Raw genomic sequence first — 26,472 nt, 5'->3', positions numbered from 1 at the left:
TATGTTAGTCTGTCGGTGGCTTCTGTGAAGGAAGGATCTGTCGTCATATATTTATTTTTTCCTTCATTGGGTACGAAGTAAGGACAAATTGCGTGTTTTATTAAAATTTTATTAACATTTATTAATTAAACTTTTCTGTTAGTTTAAAATTTTCCCACCATCAAAATATGATATTGATCACGGATTTTCAAGATGGTGGCCGTGATTACATAATCCAAGATGGTTGAGTCTTTTTATACTATTTTTTTTTAATTTTTATAATTTTTCTCGATTTACTATGACAATAAATACAGAATATAAAGATCGCAATCGTAACTAAAAGTGCAACTATCTGGAATCCAAGATGGCAACCGTAACGATACGCTCTACGATTGTCGCACGTCCAAGATAGAGGGTGTAACGATATGTGAAACATTTCTATAATCCAAGATGGCGATCATAACGAAATGTGTATCAGTGTTATTAAATATTTTAATAAAATTATTATTAATTGATTTTTTTGTAATTGTGACAGTTTTTCCTTATTTTCTAGCCAAAAAAAACTGATGTTTAAGATGGTGGTCCTAACGAAAATTACAACGTTTTATAATGCAAGATGGTGGTCATGGCATCCTTATTGGTAAGGTCATGAACTGGACGGCTTAGAGCGGCTTGCCCTTGGGGAATTTGAGCCATTTTGGGAAATTTTCAAGCTATTGGTATTTTTGAAAATAAAAACGGGAAATTTTCCCTAAAAACCAATGATATTTCCCTCGAAATAAGGAAATTTTTTGGAAATTTTGAGTTATGTTTGAGTAATTTTGAGACAATGTGACAGTAAAAATGGCCGCTGTGACGTCAGAGGTCAGTCATTTACGCCATCCTCCTAATACTCCTGGCAAAGCCTAGACTCAGACCGGCTATACTACACTACTTTCGTATTATGTGAGATAACTATTCTGGTACATAACTTACCTTCTTCACGAAGCGCCACAACCATCTATAGTTATTTTTTATTTAAACATGTAAACCTATATTGAGAAAGATATTTTTCGTTGCGTTTGTCACGTTGGTCGTAACACACTAAGAACGTAAAGGCTCAGAAAGAAACGGTTATGCAAAAGTTAATTTAATGTTTTCATTTCTGAATGAATGTACAGTATTGGTGGGTCCTCAGTATCCCTGATAAATGGATCATTTTGCAAGTTATTAGGTCAGGTTCGTTATAAGTGATTGACATTGCTTATAGTTTATGGATTTGCGATAAAGAAACAGCTATAAATGCATTAAAAATAAAACTTAGATTATAAAGTGAGGTGACATAGAGAAAAAAATACTATCTAGTGTACGTAACATTTTAACATTTGGCTTGTTTCAGAGTCGGACACTTGCAAGTTCGATGTAGTCCAAGTTGACGTAGCTCACACTGATGTATCTCCAGGCGCTCAAGGATGGCTTGACAGTCCGCGAGGAGAGACGTCAAGAACCTGGACAATACGGTCCATGAAGAACCAGAAAATAAAGTTGGTAAGTCAGGACATAATGGCCCAGGAGTAGGAGTGCGTATTGTGATTGTGGGTGTCGCCATCTGGGATTGAAATGACACCGCCGCCATCTTGGATTACCTTCACATTTACCTTGAACTTGAATCTGGGTGTCATATTTGTCACTCCATATTACATTGTGGTGACACAGTCTCCAGTTTGTTTCCTTGATCATTCCGCCATTTGGCTTATATAAATACCTGCCATCCAGGATCCCAAATATTGTATGACACCATTACTCATATCTTGAAATTTGGTAATTATTTTTCAAAATACAGGATAATATTTTTAAAATCATAAAATAAATATTTTAAAAAATGTGTCAACGACTTGGAAGTCCTCAGTTGGAGCCAAGTGAGAAGCAATGTGCCACGATGTGGCCCGCGGTCTGCTTGCGAGGCGGCTGGCAGCACGAGAAGTGTCACTCGAGTTGTTACTTTTATACAGATAACAATTTTAATTAAATAGTTGGAATTTTATTTTGGTTTAAAAAGAAAAGCATTTACGTCTTGGAGATCACAGGTACTGGATTTGTTTCCCAGTGTTCGACTTGTAAAACAAATTCACATATCCATCTTCCACAAAATTTACCAGGTGAATGACCCCCTCCCCCTTCTCACAAAACCAAAATTAATGACTATGTTACTCAAAACCAGTTAAACATCATATTGGCCAGACTGTATGCCGCCAAGGTGGATTATTTTTATTTTTTTTAGGGCACACTACTATAGATTTTTTTAATTATTTACCCACCTGAGCCAATCACCAGAAAACAGCTTTTCAGCAATCTTGTCCACCATTTTGAAATTCCGTAATTGTTATCCATAAATCTCAGAATTTTTTTTTTTAAATCATAAAAATATTGTTTATATAGTGAGACTCTCGATATTTTTCAATACTCATTCGATCCCGTGAGTGCAGATTTAATTTCATTAACTCAAAATAAAACAGTCTAGGTTCCAGGTTGTTTTTTTTTTAAAAAAAAACTACACTCTTACAAATATTGTTTACTATGAAATTTCTACCCACCTACCAAATTACACACATGTATATATAAATGAAATAACTTTATAGATGGTTGGATAACTTGAATTTAAGTATAGACTTCTGTTTGTTCTGTGTCTCTTTTTTTCTATTGGTGTAGTTCAGTGCGCTTTATAGGTGAAAGACTTGATTTAAGAGGTTTATCAGTGAAATCCCAAAAGCACATATGGCACACATAAAAGTTATGCTTAGGTTTGATAACCTGCGATCTCGCACGTTGGAATTTTTTAAATATAATATTAGTGTGAAGCATTGCTTTCATTAGCTACAAGCAAAAAACAGAGTGAATTTTTTCTTTCTTGATTATTTAACAGGACTTTAGTCTAACCTTAAATTCTCTTAAAGAGTATACACATTTATTGACACCTTGGGTTTGTATTATATTTGATTATTGATGGTTGTTATACCAGCACACTGATGACATATTTATGTTCCAAAATCGTCAGGATTCTGCGCACTTCCCTCGAATAGTAAAGCCAAAATATATTATTTTTTAAACTAATCGTTAAAAATATGGCATTTGACTACAGCTCTTTTGTTGATGATGGACTAAGGTAATACAATAAACGCGTTATTGCTGCTGATATTAAGGTTTGCTATTTTTTGTTTGTATCGCTTTGCACTTCTCCTTAGAATTGCTCAGACAGTCGCAATTTGAAAATAACTTAAAGAATTTATCGTGCAATGTGAGGTGGGGCCAGTAAGCTACTACAAGTTATTAGAAGTTTATCAAGCTATTATGACATCCAAAATTTTAACAACACTTGTCACACTTATGCGGTATTCTTTAAGTACAATTCGGCCATCCGCTTCTTTTATGTTGACGTAGATACTGCGAAAGACTTTCAAAAACGATTACCTCATTTGACGAGGATATTTGAGGGCAAAGTCGTCTGAGTCAGCCTTTATTGGTAATGGTGTCACATTTACTATAGACTTAGCTGACTAAACACAGTTAATCGAGGGTTTCTTTGCTGGCCAAGCCGCACTCGTTTAAGTCACCCTAGCCTCTGATGTTGATTCAGCGACCAGGCATTCCGCGGGCGTCGAGGTCCCCAACAGCGATGTCGGACCTTCCATCAAGCTTGGCAGTGCTTCTTCTTTAACTAGCTTCCTGTATGTGTATGTTCTAAAAAAAACATTTAACCTCACTACACCTTAGCGAGGAGGACTAAGGAATTCATTGTCTGGTCCTCAATTATATTTGTATATCCACACAGTAGCTTATATTATATAGGAGCTAAACCAACCATTTTCTTTTTGTTTTGTGGTTAAATTAAATAGGTTTTCAATAGGTTAATTTGTAGGTAACTCAGTATTCTAGACAAAATTCACATAATTCAGAAATGAAATTTATTTTAATCAATTAACTTTCACAAACATATGCGGTTAAGGCATGTGACTAAATATGACACGCAGGACAACAACAGCCCGCAAGCACCGCCAATGCCTGGCACCAGCCCGCCATTCAGGGTATGTCGGTAAAGTTATGAGACTGGTCACCACACGGCGCTCCAGTTTCCCAGAGGGTAGTCACGGCGGTTTTTTTTTTTTGGGGGGGGGGGGGGGGAGGTCAAAACTAAACAACATACATGGTGACAGTCGCGTCCAAGCTCACGCATTGAGCAAAAACTGTTTTTGAGATTTCGTCACAGAAGATAGTGTCCAAAAAAAATGTTCGCTGGAGCAGTACTTTGTGATAAAACTAGCTTACACCAGGAAAAAACCGCTTCCGAGATGCTTAACTTGTTTAAGGAGGCTTACAAAGACGACGCCCTAAGGGCCTTGTTTTCCGGTGGTTCAGTGAGTTCAAGAAGGGACGGGAGACCGTTGAATACATTGGGCGACATGTAAGTCCTTCAACGAGTGTTAAATCGAAAATGTGGCCAAGGTAGATTATTTCCTGGATTCCGACCGTCGTTTAAGTGTAAGATGTATCACAGAATATTCTAACATGTGCAAAAAAACGGGAGATTTTTGCGAGATTGATGCAAAAAGTCATGATTAATGAAAAAGAATTACGAGTTCATGTTTCCCGTGAGACGAAACAGTTAGTTAGTGAACCGGACATTTTAGACGACATAATAACAGGTGATGAATCATGGGTGTTCCAATACGACACAGAAACCAAGCGCCAAAGTTCGGAGTGGCACACTTTGAATTCCACACTCCATAGGAAAGCGAGAATATCGAAGTCCCAGGTAAAGACAATGTTCATTGTCTTTTTTGAGTAGCGTGGAGTGGCCCAAAAAATGGTTTTTCGTCGGGGCTGAACTGTCAACGCATTTTTCTCCAGAGAAATCCTTCCACTACTGCACAGAGCCGTTAAACGGAAACGACTGGAGATTGCCGACCGCTGGCAGCTCCATCACGACAATACTCCAGCACACACTGCCTTCGTTGTGAGCATCTACAAGGACCAGATAGGAGTTTCCACCTTGCTGCAACCACCGCACAGTCCCGATGTGAGACCGCCAAGAGAAACCTGAAAGGTCACCGTTTTCAATATGTTCCCTCTATACATAAGGCTGTCACAAAGTCTCTAAAAGAGGTTACTGGAGCTGACTTCAAGGAAGACATTGCAGCATGGGAATCGTGTTGGCAGCGGTGTATCGATGCCCAAAGATACTATTTTGAAGAATTTAAGTAATATGTACTGATCGGATCAAAAAGTTCTTTTTACTAGACCTAGTCTCATTACTTTACGATAAAAGTTTGTAGTTTTACAATATGCTTGTATGATAAGCTAGCTATTGTTGGCCCTTCAAATTTAATATTTTCTCAAGCAGAATATTAATGCTCTATAGACTGCCTTGTTGACTCTAGATAAAAACCCATCGCCATTGGTTACTGCTTAATTGACTTATGTCACTGTTTCAGTAATATAGGGCACCGAAACAGTTAATATCTCGGTGATGATTACTTAGGCAATATTTGGCAAATGACTTCTATGACCGCGGCTGTGGCAGGGATATGTTGGGGCAAAAACACGTCAGAGCAACGACGAGTCATACATTTACTCTGTCGTTTAGGCATCTGCATAGATGAATCGCAGTTCATAACAGTCTTAAACATGTTCTTGAACTGTACATTTTGGTGTTGTAGGTGCAGACGAAGCGAATACTTTTTCGATGCTGGCTGGGAGGATAGTATTTGGTCACAGATGTTAGATGACAAAAATTTCAGACTTACAGCCATGTAGCAGCTGCTGTGTCATTTCGTAAAATGGAAGAAAATGTCTAAATTGCCAGTGCTGAGCACTTCCATCGCATTTTCTCAAAATGTTTGCAGATATCCGTTATTCGATTAGACTAGACACTGCTCAAACTAGGTTTTATGCTTACATACATGTTGGCAAATGAAATATCTTCTTGCACGTCAGACGACATTTGAAGGTATAAACTATTGAACACATTTATAAACACCGATTTATATATACAGAACCATGCAGTTTCAAACAAGTCTATTCGCAGTCAGAGAACCGTTTCCACATTAACTATGATTTGCACCAGGCACAGGTCAATTAGCATACAATCATGTCGAAAATGTGATGTTGCTCACCATGCAGTGTACTTAACTTTGCTGTCCCATCGTAAAAATTGGTTAGCAAATTATTCAGTTCGGGTGCAGTGGCATAAATTATGACATGTAGATTCTTCAGTATTAAATCGTCATAAGTGTTTTGCACTTAGTAGTATGTAACTTTTTCTTCATCCTACTGCAGAACTGGTTACATATGGATTACCATTCTTTGGCCATCTTGCTTTTTTCAGCCAATGTTTTCCAAGGATACAGAGACTAGAAGGTCCGGGTTAGAGTCCTGAAGTTTCTTTTTTAGGTTATGGCAATTTCCTTTAGCACAAATCCATTTTGGCTATAGAAAAAGGACATTGCAGTATATTTTTACTGTTGTAAATTAATTAAAACCTAAAGAGACTCTATTTATGAGATATTTATAACAATGTTTTCTTTAACACTTTTATGATGTCACTCGAATGAACTGTAAAATACAAAAATCATAAGTTCCTAATAAAATATTTTGCAATGTTAATATCACGATCTCACGATTGATTGTGTTTGAATTTGTTTGATTATCCTGTTTAGAAATGCCAAGAACTATTAGCTTTGTTCTTGAAACTGGCTGGACTAGATATTAGAATAATTTAAACCTCTTTTAGGACTACATATATATTTATTGATAGTATTATTTTTCCATAATTTTTTGTCAGGTATTGAACAAGGACAATATCCTATAGAATCAATCAGTATATTAACTGCCGATTTTTTTCTACATTAAATAATTTTTCCATAGTTAATAGCTAAATATTTATTTATTTCCAAATGGCGTCCAAATGTTGTAGATGGCAGGCGTCACAGTAATAAATGATTACTGCACTCTACCGTGTAAAAATTAAACTAACATGGCTGTAGCATATTCTAGCAGTCAAAAAACAAGATGGTGGCCTCCAGCAGACGAAAACAAGATGGCTGCCTCCAGTAGACGAAAACAAAATGGGGGCCACCATCAGACGAAAACATTATGGCGGCCTCTGGCTTGCGAAAACAAGATAGCAGAAGTTATGCCATACTAGCTGGCGATATATGTAACTTGGCATGAGTGGTGGGAGGTCAGTCTGTCGGTGGCTTCCATGGAGGCAGGATATGTAATTTTTTTTCTTCTTTTTTTCTTTCTGTGACCAAACCGAGGACTCGAGTTCCACAATTAACATTTTTTTTAAAAATTCAATTACATTAAGAGGTAATTAAATATTTTTTTTAATTTTAAAATTATTTTAACAATTTTTTGGAGAAAAAAATGGCGGATTTTCAATAAGGTGGACGTGACGTAGTAATCCATGATGGCAGAATACGTTTTATATATTTTTTAAAATATTTTTTTATAAATTGTGTAAATTTTTTTTTCTAGAATCAAAAAACGTTCATTCAAAATGGCGGCCGTAACGAAAATTGCGATGTTTTAGAATCCAAGATGGCTGTCGTAACCTTACATGAAACGATAAAATAATACACATCTAAGCTGGCGGGCCTAACGAAATGTGGAATGGTTATGTCCTTATTTCAGAAAGCATAATTTTTTAATAAAATGGTATTAATGAAATTGGTTATGAATTTTATCCCGATTTTCTAGCACTAAAAGTACGAATTTAAAAGATGCCGGCTGTAACGAAAATTTCAGCTTTTACGTATCAATACAAAATGGAAGTCATGTTATTCTAAATGTCAAGATAATGACCTGAGTGGCTTATGACAGCTTGCTTTTAGGACTTTCGGCTGATTTTAGGAATTTTCATGCCGTTGGCTTTTTTGAGGATTAAAACGCTAAATAGTCCCTTAAAACTGGAATTTTTCCCTCGAAATTAAGTTGATTTGTTTTTTATTTTTGAAATTCTTTGGCAGAATTTTTTCCCAAAAACTATAAATGTGGTGGGGTTTTCTTTTGTATTTTGAGCAAATTTTTGCAATATTTTATTAATTCTTTTTTAAACTTTGACATTATTTGAAGGTCAAAGTCAAGGTCAAATGTCAATTCAAGTTATATTAAGATCGCCGCCGTGACGTCCCAATATAAGATGGCGGTCGGCACCACGGCGCCACATCCTGAATCATGGGCCAGGAGGAACCAATTTATATACTACTGAAGACAACCATTTCAGGCAAAAGTAAAGGTAGGTATCCGCCAGTAATAATCTTATTGATTGATTTTTTTTCTGAATCATTTGCACTCTGCACTAGTCTTCCAAGAATCTCATGAGTAACTATTCCTAATTTATTTTTGGCCTTGATCACTTCTGACTATCCCAATGTCACGATTTTTCCTTCTACACCTGGGTCTAGTGAGCAAATTATAACTTCGGCTTCCTGTGCCAGTATTTAAAAAGCTTCGTGCCTGTATTTCAAGGTCCTGGCTGAGGGAATAGGCAATATCGACCTGCTTGTATGCTTTATCAAGAAAATTAATGCCCACGTCACTGCGAGCTAGTCGTTTCGCTAAAATGGTTTCTGAACCACTCAATCTGTAGGCAGATTATTTATCAGTGATTTTAGAAGTCTTGCTCCAAATTTTCTTTGTTCTTACCTCTTCGAAACATGTCACACTACTTAGCTAGAAGTACAGATGTATTTTCTAGTACAGAATCTCGTCTTTAAAATGCGAGTCATCAAGCAAGAATGAATTGTTTTTACCCTTGAAAATTTCGTAGTCATTGCGCACGATTATTTAAACTGTTATTGTAATTTATTGTGTAATCACTGTACTGTTCAACAGCGGCGGAACATGTTATCTACTTAATTTGGCTCAAAGAACCAATTTTCTATCATTTGATAATTTGTACCTGTTTTACACACCACAGCAACAGCCAAAGTACCAGCACTTGGCTAAGATTTTATGATCTTTGGAAAGCATGGAAAATTTTTAATTTACTAACAAATCAGATGTGGTGCCACCTAGCGAAGCCAAAGCCTATTCAGTGTTTGTTTTTGATTCAATTTGTGAAAGAGGGAATTTCTGATTCAAGAGTACTTTTCCATAGGAATACATGCAAAAATAAACTGTTCAACTATGTTAGACTTACAGAAGAATTCTGTGTAACAATGCAAATATAAATTTGTTGTTTCTTATGGATGAACTTCATTTATGCCACGCCTTAGACGATCACACAACCACCGGCATGATGATTCCGGTATTCCAAGTCGTGTGTTACTTGTGCTGGAAAGAAGAGCTTGGTTTCCTAGTTATCGTCAAGGACTGGCCTCTATATAAGGGCAAGTACAGAAAATAGTAGTATATAATAGCCGGTACTGGGACAGGGTTCAGGGTTGTGAAGCCGGAGTTTATGTCCACCATCTTGGATTATGACGTCACGGTGGCCTTTTTGGACTCAAAATTACTCAGAATTCTATAAAATTTCCCATTTATGCTGGAACAGTTCCCGTTTTCAGAGAAAATTTACCTTTTTTGTCCTTAAAAACGCCATCGACTTCTAAATTCCTAAAAATGGCTTAAATTCCTTAACGACTAGCCGCTCTAAGTAACACCTTGATAATAAGGATGTTATAGCCACAATCTTGGATTACGACGTCACCGTTGCAATTTCTATTACGCCCGTTATCTTGAAAAACCGTAATTTTTATGATAAAAAGTTGGTAAAAATCATAAAGAAAATTAAAAATTAAAATTTTAATAAGTAATATTTAAAAATACTGTTGCAAATTTTGTTACGGTCGCCATATTGGATGCTAGAAACATTATACATTTCGTTAGTCCGCCATCTTGATCATGTGCGACATAATCGTGACACGTTTCGTTAGACACCATCTTGGATTTCATATCATAGCCCTTTTCGTTACGCCAGCCATCTTGAAAATCCAAAAATATTATACTATAAATTTGGAAAAAATTTATAATCTATAAAAATAATTTATTAATCAAATTTTAATAAAATATAATTTAAACATGTACTTGCGTATTTGGTTCGAACCCTGTTAGGTCAAAAAAACTAAAGATCCTTCCTCCACGGAAGCCACTGACCGAATAACCTCCTACCACTTATGTCAATGTATGTAATATATATATATATATATATATATATATATATATATATATATTTAATCACCAGCTAGTATGACATCATGTCCGCCATCTTGTTTTCGTCTGCTGGAGGCCACAATATTTTTTTTCGTCCGCTAGAGTACAATCTTCAGTTATTATTACTGAGGCACCCGCCATCTTAAAATTTAGATGCCATCTTGGAAATGTGAAATTATTCAACTATAAATTCGGGAAAAATTACAAAATTTATTTGAAAAATCTGCAGTTAATATACTGATTGATTCCATCAGTTCCTGTCCATGGTTTAATCCCGGGGACATGCAAAAAATTAATTTATGTAAAAAATAATCATTTCAATAAATATGAAAGATAGTCGTAAAAGCAGCATAGGCTCATTGCCAACCAGACACCAGTTAGTTGTTATGTCGTCTGTCTTGAAAATTCGTTATAATTAACCTATAAATATGGGAAAAAGTTCAAAGTTCTACAAAAAATCACTCAATAATTTAGAGATTGATTTATTGGATTCCTATCCTTACTTCGTTCCTTGACCGAAACAAATGTTTTATTTTTGTGAAAAAACAAAATTAATAAATTGTTTTTAAAATCCTAAAAGAGGCTTAAGTTTCTTATATACAAGACTTCCATAAGCCGTTTTGTCCGACATCTTGAAAGTTTGTATTTATTGACCTAGAAAATTTTTAAAAATTCCAAAATTAATCAAAATATTTACTTATAATGATTGACGCGGTAGATTTCCGTCCATGGTTTGATTCTTGGCCAGAGATAAGGTTACCTACAGCTTAAAAATATGATATATTCTGTCTCCCATTACATTTCGTGGAGTTTATTAATCATTCACTATAATAAATCATCACTAGACAAAAACGAATTAAATACGTTGTCGCTATGCCTGAAATGGAAGTCTAATTTTTCGATACTTAAAACACATTTTGAACAGTTAATGTTAAATGCTATACGTTAGGCCAAGTGTCTTCAGACCACAAGACCAGGTTATTATTCAAATCAGTTGTATAGACCAAACATTTCCAACCCATGAGACCAATCATGTCCTCAGTACAGACTTAATGATCGAAAATTAAAAAAAAGGAGCACAATCAAAAGAACAATAAACGTAAAGGATACACAATTAGAAGCACAACCAACGAAAAAAAGAACAATCGGATGATAATCAACGTAATGAAGCACAATTGGAAGCACAATCAACGAAAATGAAGAACAATCGTAAGCCCATTTTACAAACAGGAAGCACATTTGGAAGCACAATCGGAAGCACATTTGACAAAGAGGAAGAAAAATCAGAAACTCAATCAACCAAAAGAAGCACAATCGGAAGCACAATCAACGAAAAAGAAGCACATACTATGAGTCGAACTGGAATCGCAAGAGAAATAAACCCTCCTGCAAGACGAAAATAACTTCAAAACAAAGAACTTAATGTTTTATTCCAGGCGCCCCTTGTTCAGATGATACGATATTCTCGAAATAACATGGGTTTTAAGTAATTACTGTCGGTAATTTATGTGTAGAGCCAGTTCGCTTGGGCCAGACCTGTGAAATCGAAGAATGAGTCCAATGTAACCAAGGACATTGCACACAGTTTTCGTAATGATTGTATATGGTCACACCTGCAAATGTAACTCCGCAAAGAATTCTACTATGCAACCTTCAAGGCTTTAATAAGAAGTATGGGATCAGACACTATTCTACATTAAGTAATATCAATGCTACGGCTAATGTACATTACAAATATCTGGATATATTTCCGAAACTTATAAGCGAACATTATTCCATGGTTGGTTCTAGCAAGTAAATAAAGACCAAATATCTAAAATATGATCACCTGCTTCGATCAGTGTATCCGACACGAAGAAGAAAGATTCACGAATGTGTTAAGCTAAAAATGGAAACATTGCGCGGATATCCAAGCAGAGAAGTGTTTTCAAGAAAGGTTTGACTACGAATTGGAGTCGCGAACATTTTCGTGTGAACCGCATTAGCGAACCGGTGCCTATCTCCTACTACCTTAAAGAGTATCCCCATGTGCCTCTTTTTGGTGGCTTCTATGTCGAAGAGACTCAGCCTACAATGTATTCTGGCATGTTTACGATGGAGAAGATTCTTAAATGACATGTCATGTGGTGGGGCTTCCCGCCTGGCTTTTATGTAATTATAATGAAGAGAAAATAAAAAAATTAAAGACCGAAATTTGCTTGTAGTAGTGTTGAATACCTTTAATAAATAATGAACATATTTTGTAAATAATTTTATGCTAAGGGCATAGGATATATCGCCAAATAATTTTACTTAACCGATGATTTAATATCTATGGAACATGTATGCTATGCCGTGTAATTAAACTCTTCACACAGTCCAACTCGATGCAGCAGTATTCTGTGGGCAAACAATGTACCTATCAGTCTGTAGAGAGCCTTAATACATGTGTGCACATCAGCCTTAAATATGCAACTGCGTGACGCGTATTATACATGTGCCTTTATTGCACGAAAATGCACAAGGTACTATCATTAAACACTTTACCTGCTACACTGCCAAAGTTAATGAACATTATTAATCTCTTACTTAGATTACTCATAAGGAAAATGTAACATTTATAAACATATCTTGCCAAAACCAATAAATAAGAATCTATGGATGATCAAAATATTAAATAGGCCCTCTTTTTACATTCAAAAATTATATTGGGGGTATCTATATTAATATAATGTAAAATTTATAAATAATATATAAAACGTTGTGTTAATTATAAATTATTAAACAACAATCTATATACAAAACTTATTACAACAGGGACCTCTGCTAAGCTAATTACTAATTATTAAAAACAGGAAAAAATGCTGGTCTCAACAGCAATTGACAATTATATTACGTGACAGTTCTTTATAAACCATTCAGCTGTACTGGCCTACAACGGAGGCCGTGTACATTTTAGAGTATATAAATATTCAGTGTGTCTTTACAGAGAATAACTGATATTAACCGCAGCTGTAATGAGGTTATGATTGGGACGCAACTAGCCGTAGACTTTTACGAGGCGATGTCCGGTGGATGGTGTCGTGATGTCCCGAGGCGTCGGGTAACGACGACAGCTTTTACTCAGCAAGCGAAGTCACGTGTCGCCTTATGTCCCTTACATGTATTGCCCCTTGGACTCGCTAACTGAGCTGCGCCCCCCAACTCCGGGACACAGAACGTAACTAACCGACTCGCTGACACGCTGGCACAGATACTGCAGCAGTCTTGTCCTAGTTTTGAAACAGGCAACTAGGGCTTTCCCAACACATAACCTTCGGCTGAAAATATGGCACTCTTCGGCTGCACTCTTGGTCTTGGCAATACGTTACTTGCTGCTACGTTTATTATGAGATGTGTCTCTTAACACCTAAAATGTTGTATGGCAGTAAGTCTTAAATCAAGCCTCTCTCCTGCTCCAAACCATTTTTTCGCCACACGCCAACTTCTTCATCCTGTTACTCATTATACCAGAATATTTGAAGTCCAAACGAGCATCATTTATCACTAGCCTCAGTATCTCCCAAGTTCTTCCAAGTTCTTGAATCAACAGACTGGACAAGTCCAAGATTTACGGCGAGTATGGAAAAGGGAGGGCTTACCAATCTTCAAGTCCTACAGGTGGCGGAGGAGACGACAGCGGGCGACACGGGCAGCCGTGGTGTCACGGCGTCATCCACCAGCCGGCTTCTTCCTCTTCGCCTCTCGAAGGAGGGTTATTTTTTCTGTAATACCGTCTATCGAGAAGGGAATTCCACCCGCGGGAAGTGACTCTGAGCACAGTTTCCTGTCCAGGGCGTTTGCTTGGGATAATGAAGTCTTAGTGAGGAAAAACACCTCTCAGGAAATTTTTAATAAGGAAAATTAGGCAAATTTTGCTCCAAACCAGCAATTTTTCCCCTGATATAGAGTTTTTTTATTAATTTGTTAAATTTTAATAAGTTTTGCGTGAAATATTTATAAAATTTTAATTATATGTCTTTTTGGGGGAATTTTGAGACAATTAAGGCCGATTTTAGCAAATTTAGAAAGCAAGTTCCAAGTCAATAGTCAAGGTCAAGGTTGTAACACCCCTCGTGCCTCAAAATTGAATTATTTTTAAAGGAGCTTTGGAAACTTGCTGGATAAAAAAAATAAGTTAAATAAATTTATTTACCAGAGGCGACACGAGGTGGGGAACAAACAAAATTTAGGAACTTCCTGTAACAAGCAAGGAGGAAGTTGGTGGGTCGTTAAAATCAATAAATAAAAACTACACGATTAACTTGATCTATAGTTTCCCTGTTTCATATGCCCTTATGAATTATCTTGTTTCCATTATTTTACATACAAAAGGTTTTAACAAGTTTCAAAGATTAAAAAAAAGAACAACGAAAAGGGGGCCGGCCCGCGATTATTTAAAACAATTTACATTCTTAGTTTGAAATATACACATTTGCATTATGAGTTTCACACCCAAAATTGGATGGATCCGATGATTACATTGATAATTAGTTCTATTCGTTCTACATGATTTTGAGGAAAATACTGGTCGCTGGTGGGTTGGTCATCCGCTTAAGATAGTTCGTAGCTAGGTAAGGGGGAAATGTTGAATTTACATTACCACCCGAGGTCTTCAAACGATCACGTCGGGTAGTAGAAACGTTTCTTCTAATGTGACCCACGGAACAGGAAGGGGAGGGGCCACGAGATGGGAGCACTCAGTCTCTCCCTGTCATCGACCCTGTCAAAACAGGGGAGTTGCTCAGCACGCTGCAGTCGTGGAGTCAGCCAGGGTCTGGAGCTCGCGAATTGCGCGGCAGGACGTGGATGATTTCTTCATGATAATAATTAAAAGAAAAAAAATTTCGAAGGCAAATAATTAAACTATGCAGACAGACTAATCTACTAGGATTGACTTGAGGGATAGCATCCCTTATACAAAGCGACTACATGGTCGTTAGCGGTCGGATGAAGTCTTGCAGAGTCTGCCGATTCGCCGATACTCGATGGAGATCTGTCTGCAGACGCGACGCGAGTTGATCTGTGTCGCGGCAAACCGCGTCTCGTAATTAAAAGTAGCCGCCGGCGCTTACAGGTGGAGGGGAGGTCTGGGCCGCCGAAAGATTCCGAACTTGCCCGAATGCGGGCGAAGAAAAAACTCTGGCAGGAGTTTTGAAGTTGGCATCACTGGGCGACAGTAGAGAACTCTGTCGGAGGGGTCTGAGTTGAAAACAATCGACTCGCCCACGGCGTCCATATAACTCAAGGGAAAGCAGGTGCTGCTCTCTGGCGCCCTAGAGGGTAGACTAGTGGAGAAGTTCGCGACTTGGTCGCTAGGAAGCGCTTGCGATCAGTTTTGGCGCACTCGTTTTTGCGAGTAGACCTTGGGGGCGGTCACTGTTGTCCAGGGGGTTACGACCGGTCATTGGTCTTACTTGGAACTACGAAGGGGGGGGGGGGGGTGAGGTTAAAATGCAACGCTGCTGGGAATCTACGTCCCGTCGTGGCTGCAGAGGAGCGAACATAACACTAACACGTGATGAAAAAGGCAAATCTCAGCTCGTCTCTGAGAACTGGTCGCCTGCAAGCTACAGGCTTGTCTATGCAGTTAGGGTCACGAAGAGAAATGACATTACAGGCTTGAGACGTGACTGAAGGCGGGGGAAATGGTAAGCTGTCTGCCAGTCACGGATTAGGCCAGCAAAATATCCGATACGCCGATAAGAAAGGGGCTTCAGAGCACTGAGACAAAGTTTAACTCAGAGGAGTACACCGGCCTAACAAAGTAAAATCACACTATAGTAGAGCAAATCAAATTTCCACACAAAAAATTTAAAATCATAATAAAAATTTAAAATATATCGTGTCGAAATTACTAATTAACGGCACAAGGTTATTCAAGATAGCAGCAGTGTCATCACAATCCAAGCACCACGGCAAAAAGCCTGTTGTCTAAGTATCGGTTTTTTTTTGTCTGCGAACAAGGCTAACGTGGTATTATGGTTTCCAACAAAACTGTTCAATCCAGTTGAAGTAGACCAGGCCAGACACCAGCTTATTTAAACATATTACAAAACAAGTCATAATTCGACTCAGAATACTCACAACATTTCGACTTGGACTACAAAATGCGTCAAGTTTTTCAACCACCATAACGCACTCTGTGGGTCCGCCATGCCGCTCGCTATCGACAGATGCACTGCCAGCAAGCTGCTGAGTACGGGCAGGCCACGCACTGCGCGATGTGGGGCCATCATGAGTGCGTGAGTGACATGTGACAGGTGTTCGTCGAGCCGGGCTCGCAGTCGGCGGAGCTGCAGAGCTACGAGGCGGCGGACTACGAGGTGCAGCTGAGCTACAGCGAGCGGCAGGCCATCTTAGGCCGCTACGAACAGGCCAACCTCACCGCAGACTACGTGCTCTCGCAGGACAACTACTTGCGCGTGCGCGTAGAAAAAAACATACAGAAGAGCTTCTCGGCCGTCTACTTTTTCGGTGAGTCACCGTAACCTAGCCGTGTCCTGGGGTGCGATTCTCAAGTGGAAACTACTAGTAGGCGGTAGGTTAGTGCGATGACGGGTTTGCCCTCCTGTAGCTTGTCGTCATTATTTAAGAGTACTGTTATGAAGTTCACGGGCAGGAAAACTCGTCATCACCTACCTTCTAGTAGCAGTGTACAATTAAAAAGTGCAACCCAAAGAGTCATTCACTGTCTATCATTTACAAAATTTAATTCCTTAAAACATATTAAGAGAACTACTTATATAAATAGATGGTCACTTATTCATTTATATCCAAGAAATTATTTTAAGTTTCTTTATATGAAAAAGTAAAAACAGAAGTATAAAATAGTTAGACATGGGACAGGAGTAAAATTGAGAATAGCTAATTAGAATTGTCAGTTCGCCATCTTATATTCTGACGTCTTGACGGCCATATTTGATGACCTTGACCTTAGAAATTTCTCAAAAAGACTCAGAAATGTCAGAATTTTTTCTATATCCAGGAAAAAGTTCAAATTTTCATTTTCCATTTTCCTCCCTCAAATATTCAAAAATTCGAAATCTGAATCCCTTAAAAGAATCTTGCCATTTAAATAACCCAAAATTCTAAAAGAAACGCCTTAAGAGTCCTTAAAGCAAGCCTTCTTAAGCTGCTGAAGACATGTATGACCTTGACCGTAAAAAATAAATCTTTGATTTTTGACCAAGAAATTCCCAATAATGAAAATTCTTCATACTGGCTTAAATTCCCAGTCGTCTAACCACCCTAAGTCACCGAGGTCATTGCCTTGACCGTATACTCGATATTTTTTTATTTTAAACCAAAAAATTCCAAAAAAAAAATGTTGACTTCACAAGGTGCACTTTACGTTATGCCTGCCATATTGGATTCTAAAATGTTACATTTACCGGTACGCCTACAATTTGAATTATATAACGCGGCACATTTCATTAAGATCGCCATCTTAGAAGTGTATGATATCATCGTTGACCTTGCCATTACGCCCACCATCTTGGATTCTATAAAAGCTGTACTCTAATTTACGCATGCCAACTTGGATATGAACGTCATCATTGAACCTTTCGTTATGCATGCCAACTTGGATATGAATGATGTCATCATTGAACTTTTCGTTACGGCCTTCATCTTGGATTCTAGAAACAACACAATTTTCGTTAAAGTCGCCATCTTGAATTCTAGAAACGTAGAATGCTTCGTTATATACGCCATCTTGAAAATCCGTAATAATTATGATAGAATATCAGAAAATATTTTTAATAATTAAAAAAATTTAATTAATAGAGTAATAATAAAAAGAACCTCCATAATTGTAAAAATTGGCCACCATCTTGAAAATCAAAATTTATTATCTGTTTTAATGGAAAATTTTTCAATTTAATAAAAAACATATTAAATAGATTATAATAATAACTAAAGCTACTTGCGACACGGAGTCCTTGGTTAGAACCTGGCGAGGTTATTTGTTTAATAAATGGTGAGGGAAACTTCCTCTACGGAAGGCTCCGGCAGACTGGCCTCCGACCACTAATTCTAAGCCAGATAATGCGCCAGCCCTTTGACGTCATGGCAGCCATCTTGGGTCCGACATCTTGTTGATATATGGTAAAGGTTTCCATCTAATTTTCGTCTGCTAGAGAGCGCTGGTGTCATATAACTTTAATTTTTGCTCGATAGAGTGCAGAAGTAATTATTACCATGGCGTCCGCCATCTTGTCAGCAGTCTTGGCCGCCATATTGCAAATCGTAACTATTTAGTTGGAAATTCAGAAAAAATTCCATAATTCATCAAAAAATAAACTTGTTAAAGTAATGATTGATTCAATCTTTATCCATCATAGTTCGATCCTTGCTTGAAGAAATAAAAGATAATTTAATTAAAAATTCCATAAAAAACACAGGTTATAGAAAACAAATAATATACTTTCAAATAAAAAATACTACAGAAATTTTACAAGTACAAGAAACAGACAAATTACAATCGTTTCCGTTGTCTACATTCTTCTTAGAAGACAAAGGACGTCCTTTACATGCCTTGACATGTGTTTCCAAGGCAGTTATACATGTCATTCTATTAACAATGCACATCAGATAGTTTGCACAGACACATCTAGCAGATAGGCAAGGTACGCCCAGTCAGTCACCAGTCACGTCCATTTGGTTGTATAGGCATAACTATACAGTGACCTGGAATGCACGTCTGGTAGGTGGCAAGACTCATTCAGTTGGTGGTTAGGCAGGTATTTTCATTGTCCAGAGACGTAATCGGTGACCAGTCACGTCTTGATGTAAGTTATGCATGTCAGTCGGTTGGCCAGACACGCAAGTTGAGTCAGTTGGTAAGGCTATTACGCCCAGTTGGTGGCAAGACGCGCCCAGTCAGTGGCCAGTCTCGTCTTTGCAGTGGCCAGGAACACATGTCCATTAGGTGGCCAGCGACATCCAGTTGGTAGCCAGGCGCATCCAGAAGGTGGTCAAACACATCCAGAAGTAGCCATGAGAAAACGTTTGTCGATATTTGACTTACAAATTAAACAGTTCAAGTTAAATGTCCGCTATTTATACAAGGCATCTCCAAACCACGAGGTAAATCATGACCTGACTACAGACCTATCGATACTTATTAAAAAAAAAGTAGGTACCTCTTTTAAATCGCAACCTTAATCGGAAACAAAATCAACAAAAATTAAGCACAATCCACGAAAAGGAAGCTTCAATGGAAGCACAATCAACAAATATACACACAGTATACGCAATGTACACACAATACACACACTAAACACTAAAAGAACACACAATACACACACTGAACAACCAATGAACATGCTAACAACACGCAATACGAACACAGGACATGCAATGAACACACAGTGCACACACTGGTCACGCACTTGACAAAAAGGAAGCACATTAGATTCTTGGTCCTCTTATAAGCGTAAAACATCTTACTTTAGTCTAATTGATTGTAATTTATTTTATGATACATTAGGTGTGATAGTTTGATGACATTGTCTTGACTGGTCTAAATATGTTATATTAGCTGACGACGAAGAAGGTTATGAGGATCGGAAATGTCTGGTCTATACGTCTAACATTGTTTATGACCCGGTCTCGTGATCCGAAGACGCTTGGTCTATCTATATGAATGGATTTGTACATGAACGGTTTAGAATTTATTCTAAGTATTGAAAATTAGACTTACATGTTAGGCTTGTGGACCACGCATTTAATTCGTCGAACAAGTATAATGTCTTGAGTTGTTTTTCTTAGAGTGAATGATTAATAAACTCCGCGAAAGGAATTGTGAAACAGAATATAAAACAATATTTAGTATTTAGTTACACTTGTCACTAGTCGAGAATCAAATCGAGGACAGAAATCCATTGATTCAGTCATTATTTTAATGAGTGTTTTTTTTTGGTGAATTTTGAAAATTTTCCCGAAGTTCTAGGTTAAATATTATGAACTTCCAAGAGGGCGCACAAATGTCAAGATGACGGACATATAGGCTAACTAGAGGCTTGTAGACTAGGAATCTATGCTGCTTTTAAGATTTTTAAAATTATTTATTAATTTTTTACCTAAAAATAAATATTATTTCAATGCCCAGGGGTGGAACCAAGGACAAAAATAAATATAATCAATTAGTATATTAATTCCATATTAATTTAATGATTTTTGTAATTTTTACCGAATCTCTAGCTAAATAATTACTGATTTCCAAGGTGATGTACAAATTTCAAGATGGCGGACGCCTCAGTAATAATAAATAATTTCTGCACTCTAACAGGTAAAACTTTAACTTATATGACGGTAGCGCACTCTAGTTGACGTAAACACGATATTGGTCTCCAGAAGACGAAAAAAAAGATGGCGAACGTTACTTAATACAAGCATGTGATATATATATACATATATTATATATATATATATATATATACTGTTACGATTTAACGTCGTACGAGCATTCGTCCAAACAGTAGGACATTTCATGGCTGGGCCGCCAAACTTGCTTTATAATGTTTTAACACATCACTATTTACACTATCAGCTATCAAGATAACGACAGGGCCAGTGGTACTCTGGTCGCTCTGTATAGTCAGGGGTTTTTACGACCAGATCGCTAGACCTGCCTGAAATTGTACACCCAAACCATTTATTACAATTTATACAGTGTGGGTAGTGACAGGACTAGTTTTACCCATGAATTTTGATGCAGTCAATTGTTGAATGGGTAAGCTGTTAAGACTGGCTGAAATTCTAGCTTTGCGTCAGTTACTTAATCTTAGATACAGGACTAGTTTTACCCATGTTGTTACATGCAATAGGGCTTTTTATGGCCAGGATGCAAGGTTTTAATGATAATATTACACTGCATTATGTACAGTACTCGCAGTCAAGGTAAACAAAGCTAGAGGTAGTCGTTCTTTCCACATAGTAAGTTGTGTCTACGACCAACAGATTAGGCTTGCCTGAAATTGTAGCCTGTATAATTTCCTCTATCTATAGTTATGATAATTCATCTCTAGTTATACTTCTGTCTTTCCATCCTCAGGCTTATTACAGCTGGGATGCTGGGTTTTGTAAAATATGTAATAATTATGCGAAATAATCGAGAATTTTTTTAAATTAAATATTTTCAATAACGGTTTTATAAAATAAAAAAAATCACTCACATCATGGTGTCCTTGGTTCAAACTTGGTAGTAGATGTATTTGGTTCGTTCTGGGACACCGGAGGACGGACGGGATTCGGGGATTTAGTAGATGGAAAAGGCCGATTCAAGGACAGGCACAGGATCCAGGATCCGGCGGCCATCTTGGATGACGTCATCTAATCCGTATGCTAATCCATGCTAATCCATATGCTAATCTATGCTAATCTATGCTAATCCATGCCAATATATGCTAATCCATGCCAATCTATGCCAATCCGTATGCCAATCTATGCCAATCCGTATGCCAATCTATGCTAATTCGTATGCCAATCTATGCTAATCCATATGCCAATCTATGCTAATCCATATGCCAATCTATGCTAATCCATATGCCAATCTATGCTAATCCATATGTTAATCCATGCTAATCCATCCGCCATTTTGTATTTCTAGAAATTTCCACCAACTTCGAATCGTGACGTCACCGGTGCACTTTTCGTCATGGCCGCCATCTTGGATTCAAATTTTTTTTTCGAACTTCAACTTTTCGAAATTCGATGTAATCATCAGCCGCCATCTTGTTTAGTCTGCTGGTAGCCGCCATATTGTTTTCGTCTGCTGGTGGCCGCCATATTGTTTTAGTCTGCTGGTGGCCGCCATCTTGTTTTCGTCTGCTGGAGGCAGCCATCTTGTGACGTCATATAGTTCTGTTGGTCGCCACCAGGTAGCAGCAGTGATTATTTTATTTTTTTCTTTAACTAAAATATTTTCAGTGCCGAAGCTGGGATTCGATCCATGGGACATGAAAACGTCCAGGATGTCGAGGTTAGAAAGCAGGCACCTTACCAACCAGACCACGAATAATCTATATAACTATAATAAATAATCTATATATGCTACGTACTGACGGCAAGTTTATGATAAATGGGGGGAGGGTGTTTTTGCCTTCCTTGATGCATACCTAAGGCGCCACATTTGAAATTAAAATTATTATTATACAGCCGCCATCTTTAATTCCAGCACAGACTACCAGATGGTGCTAAATTCAAAAATTAGTTGCCAGAGGCGCCGCCATCTTGGTTCTTAAGTTGGCTGGTAGATGTCGCTAGTATCGCGCGCCAAATTCAAAAATTAGTTGCCAGAGGTTCGCCATCTTGGTTCTCAAGTTGGCTGGTAGATGGCACCACCGTCGCCATATTTTAGTTCATATAATCGATACCAGATGATGCCACCATCGCCATCTTTAGTTCCTAGTGTTGCTTCCAGAGTGTGCCACCGTCGACATCTTTAATTCTTAAAGTTACCGCCGGAGCGCGCCACCGTCACCATCGCCGTCGCCAGCCAGTGTTGATTCATGTACTATTCCTTCCTTGTAGATTCCAGCTTCAAAGCCAAGCATGCTTCGTAGAGTATCGTTAGCACGGAAATCTATTGCTACATCACTATACATTGCACACTGTAGTGTGTTGGGGTTGCCTCTTAATGTGAAGGAGATATCAGTAGGTAGCATTTGTTTCACATACATCTCAATGTCTGCAATTTCATAACTGCCTTTTGGTAGAACCAGTTCACGTGGCTGCTCGTCGCCCTTTAGGATATATAGAAATATATTGTTTGTTTCATGAACATTAGGAATGCTATTATAGCTGTGGAAGTCAACAAGAGCCATTTCCCAGTCCCCTCCACTAAGTTCTAGGGGAGGAAAGTGTGTGGAACATAGTTCCGAACTGTTTCCTGTTAGTATTAACGTGATCGACATTTCAGGTTATTCGATTACGTCTCTCTACGTGGTGCAACTTTCCCTCGATTTTGAACTGTGAGCCTAAACTCTTACTTGTGTTTCTTATATACAGAGTGCAGAAACTTTATGCATAAATGACCACAGTTCCATGAGTTTATTCTCTGCTGTCTAGTATAGTTGTAGGTTATTTTAGATTGTTTCAAATATCGTAGCAGTTCTAATGGTGGAGGCAAATCTCCGAAACTATCGTAATATGTAACATTCAGTACCCTCTTGCTAAAATAAACCCAATGACTTCCAGGCCCTTCCGAGGAATCTAAATTAACTATAGCACATTCATTATGCCATGGTTTTCTTGGCAAGTTGTTCCTCATAAACACATTTCTAAAGTATGGAATTTTTAATTTTTTTATTGCTATCGTTAAGTCTACATTGGTAAGAGGATGTTTCGGTAAGTTATTTATTATTATTGTTTCTTGTATCCATTCTTCTTGCTTCTGGGTTCCCGCCTTCCCCCTCCTCCCATAACTGGGTAAGGCTGCAAGAAGAGTCCGGACCCATTTTTTGAATTGCGTGCTAGTGCCTGCATTGTAGCATTATGCTGAGCATTTTGACTTAGCAATTTCACCTGGTTCTTAGCGGTGTTAACAGACTTGGCTATACCTGCAGCTCTACCAATCAAACTACCTAGCGCAGCCAGCGCTGGGAAAATAAAGGGCAACAGTCCACCCTTCTTTGTGTGGGCTTTCCTATTCTGTTTTTTCTTCATGGGTTTGTGCTTTATACCCGATCCGAGTTTACGTTTAACACGCATGATTTTATTTACACCCCAAGCCGCAACTTTCTCCCCAAATTTTGTCCCTGAATTCTTTGCAATTTGCGCAGCTGTGTCTGCTAATATACCATCGGCTAGGTGCCTATCACTAGGATTATTGCTTTGTGAATAGCTAATATCATGCTGCTTGCAAGCTTTGTCGAGAGAATTTATGCCTGGGTCACCACGTGCTAGTCGTTTCCATTATTTCGTCCCTGCTCCACAGTATTGATATCCTGGCAGGTGTAGTTCAATTGGTAGCTTGTTAATAACATAATTTATTAACCCTCCGCCTTTCTGTACCTTCCTTCTTGCTCGAGCTATAACAACGAACTGATAGTATTCCTTATAAGTATGTCTGTTTTATAGGTTTCCACTTAGTGTCATGAAGCTCGTAGCACAGAGCGAGTCGTTACCAGTGCGCATCACTAATGATGATGAAGTCGATGCTTTTGACTCGCGACATGGGTCTTTATTACCCTCAACTGTTCGATGCATAATCGCAGGCCCATCCAACTGTGGAAAAATGTGTGTACTACTGAGTTTACTAGAGGAACCAAACGGTCTTCGGTTCTAAAACGTGTACCTATACTCGAAATCACTACAACAACCAAAGTACCAGCGACTGGCTACGAATCTACAATCGGTGGATGGACTGGAGTATTTTCCATTTAACGATAATACAGATGTCGTGTCTCCTGACAATGCAAGGGCCAATTCGGTGATTATTTTCGACGATGTTGTGTGCGAGAAGCAAGGCATAATTAAAGCTTATTTTTCCATGGGCAGACATGCCAAGGTAGACTGCATATACCTGTGTCAGACATATAGCCGTATACCCAAACATTTGCTCCGCGATAACGCGAATTTTATAGTACTTTTCCGCATGGACGAACTTAATTTACGTCACGCTTATGATGATCATGTAAACACAGACATGCCGTTTCAGAAATTTAAAGATATGTGCTTTTTATGCTGGAGCATTAAGCACGGATTTCTCGTCATTGTAAAGGATTTTCCTTTACAAAAAGGCAGGTATCGCCGCGGTTTCGACCACTTCATAGTTGTGCATCATTGAAGAATGAACTATAGCGTCTCCAAGTTTGGTGGTGGGAATCTTAAACATCAGTATGAGTCGTGTTTGATTCCTACATATGATGGACACTGTAGTGCGGGTGGTAAACGTTTTAAACGCGTGGCCACACCTAGAGATCCTGATGATGCTGTTAATAAAAACTATGTTGACGGTATTTCCGGATTGATTACTCATGCCTTAAGAACCATTTCGGATGAGTTGAAGCAACGGTTTACTGGACTCAATAGCTCACTCACTGACATGAGAAGTGTACAATTAGAGCTTACCAACTACTTGCATACTATGGAAACGAATAAGCAGCACTCGGTGGATCAACTGAATAAAAATCTTTATGAAATGCTAATAAAATTAAGTGACATGTTTACTTCGTTGTTGGAAAATAAGCTGTTTTCATTTGAAGGAAAGTTGCATGAATCGATTTTACTGGGGTTAAAGATAATCTAACATCAAACTTAACAGATTCTTTGCAGTCAATAAGTGTAAGTAGCACAGGCAACACTCAGAGGTTTACACAAATGGTTCGCACTATCGATAGTATGAAGAATGATATCCATAAATTACTTTCTCTCATCAATACAGGTTCGAAGCCTGCTGCTCCTAAACCAATTGCTCTACCGAAACCTGCGACTCCTAAACCAATAGTTCCCCGTACTAGGCCTTAGACATCGTAGGATGTAAATCTGGGTACACAAGTGCGATCGATCTAACATTTATCGGTTCAGGTTTAGAGCTATATAAGACTTCAGTTATCTTGTTTGTCTTCAGTTATGTCGCTCGAGGCAGATAAGCTAAACCACGTCATTAAGAATGTACATGCTTAATATTTATTAGCAAAACGGGCTTGCTTAGAGCGTAATGAAATCAATGAAGCTATTTTTCAACCAATTACTTGAAAAGGTAGCACCTGCGCCCATTGTGAAACAAGAACCCTTAAAATCTACTTTTAAAAACCCTCAACCTAAGGCTACATCTAGTAGCAGCGATGATGATTTACCACTGAATCTATGGTATAGGAAACATCAGAATTCAGAACCTACTACATCAGATGAATCCAATACCGACGAAGCACAAACATATCTAAGTAATTTTAACCCTAGAGTAAATGATGTCATATATGGAGTATATCGTCGCAAAAACAGATGGTTTATAGGAAATTCAGAAATATTCTTTCTCCCCAAAAGTGAGGTGCGTGTGAATGATGAAGTTTTTCGGGCTGCACCTGGCTTATACGAACTACTATTCACACGAGATCCATCTGTATACTCCGACATGGCCTTAAAACAGTATAGACATTTACTTGAAATCACGAATGGATATTTTAAAAATAATAATGCTTTTACTGGACAGTATAAGACATTGGAACATCCAAAATTCGGCATTATATATCACATGTTTGGAGGTATTGGACCGCAGCAGAAAGGTAGTGGACTAGTGCAAAAAACATTTGATTTGAAGCGCAAAAAGGATTA

At 38.0% G+C, this 26,472-nt stretch overlaps 1 protein-coding gene across 1 annotated transcript in view; it reads left to right on the top strand.

Annotated features, from left to right (window-relative positions):
- LOC134532218 (uncharacterized) overlaps positions 1-26,472 on the top strand; it is a 141,042-nt gene that overhangs the window by 82,268 nt on the left and 32,302 nt on the right. The window contains exons 7-8 of the mRNA XM_063368638.1: positions 1,358-1,506; positions 16,455-16,668. Coding sequence (XP_063224708.1) covers positions 1,358-1,506; positions 16,455-16,668 — 363 coding nt within the window. The remainder of the gene's footprint in view (positions 1-1,357; positions 1,507-16,454; positions 16,669-26,472) is intronic.

Source organism: Bacillus rossius, chromosome 5, assembly GCF_032445375.1.
Source record: "Bacillus rossius redtenbacheri isolate Brsri chromosome 5, Brsri_v3, whole genome shotgun sequence".
Classification (NCBI taxonomy): Eukaryota; Metazoa; Arthropoda; class Insecta; order Phasmatodea; family Bacillidae; genus Bacillus; species Bacillus rossius.
This window is presented reverse-complemented; position numbering and strand designations above follow the sequence as displayed.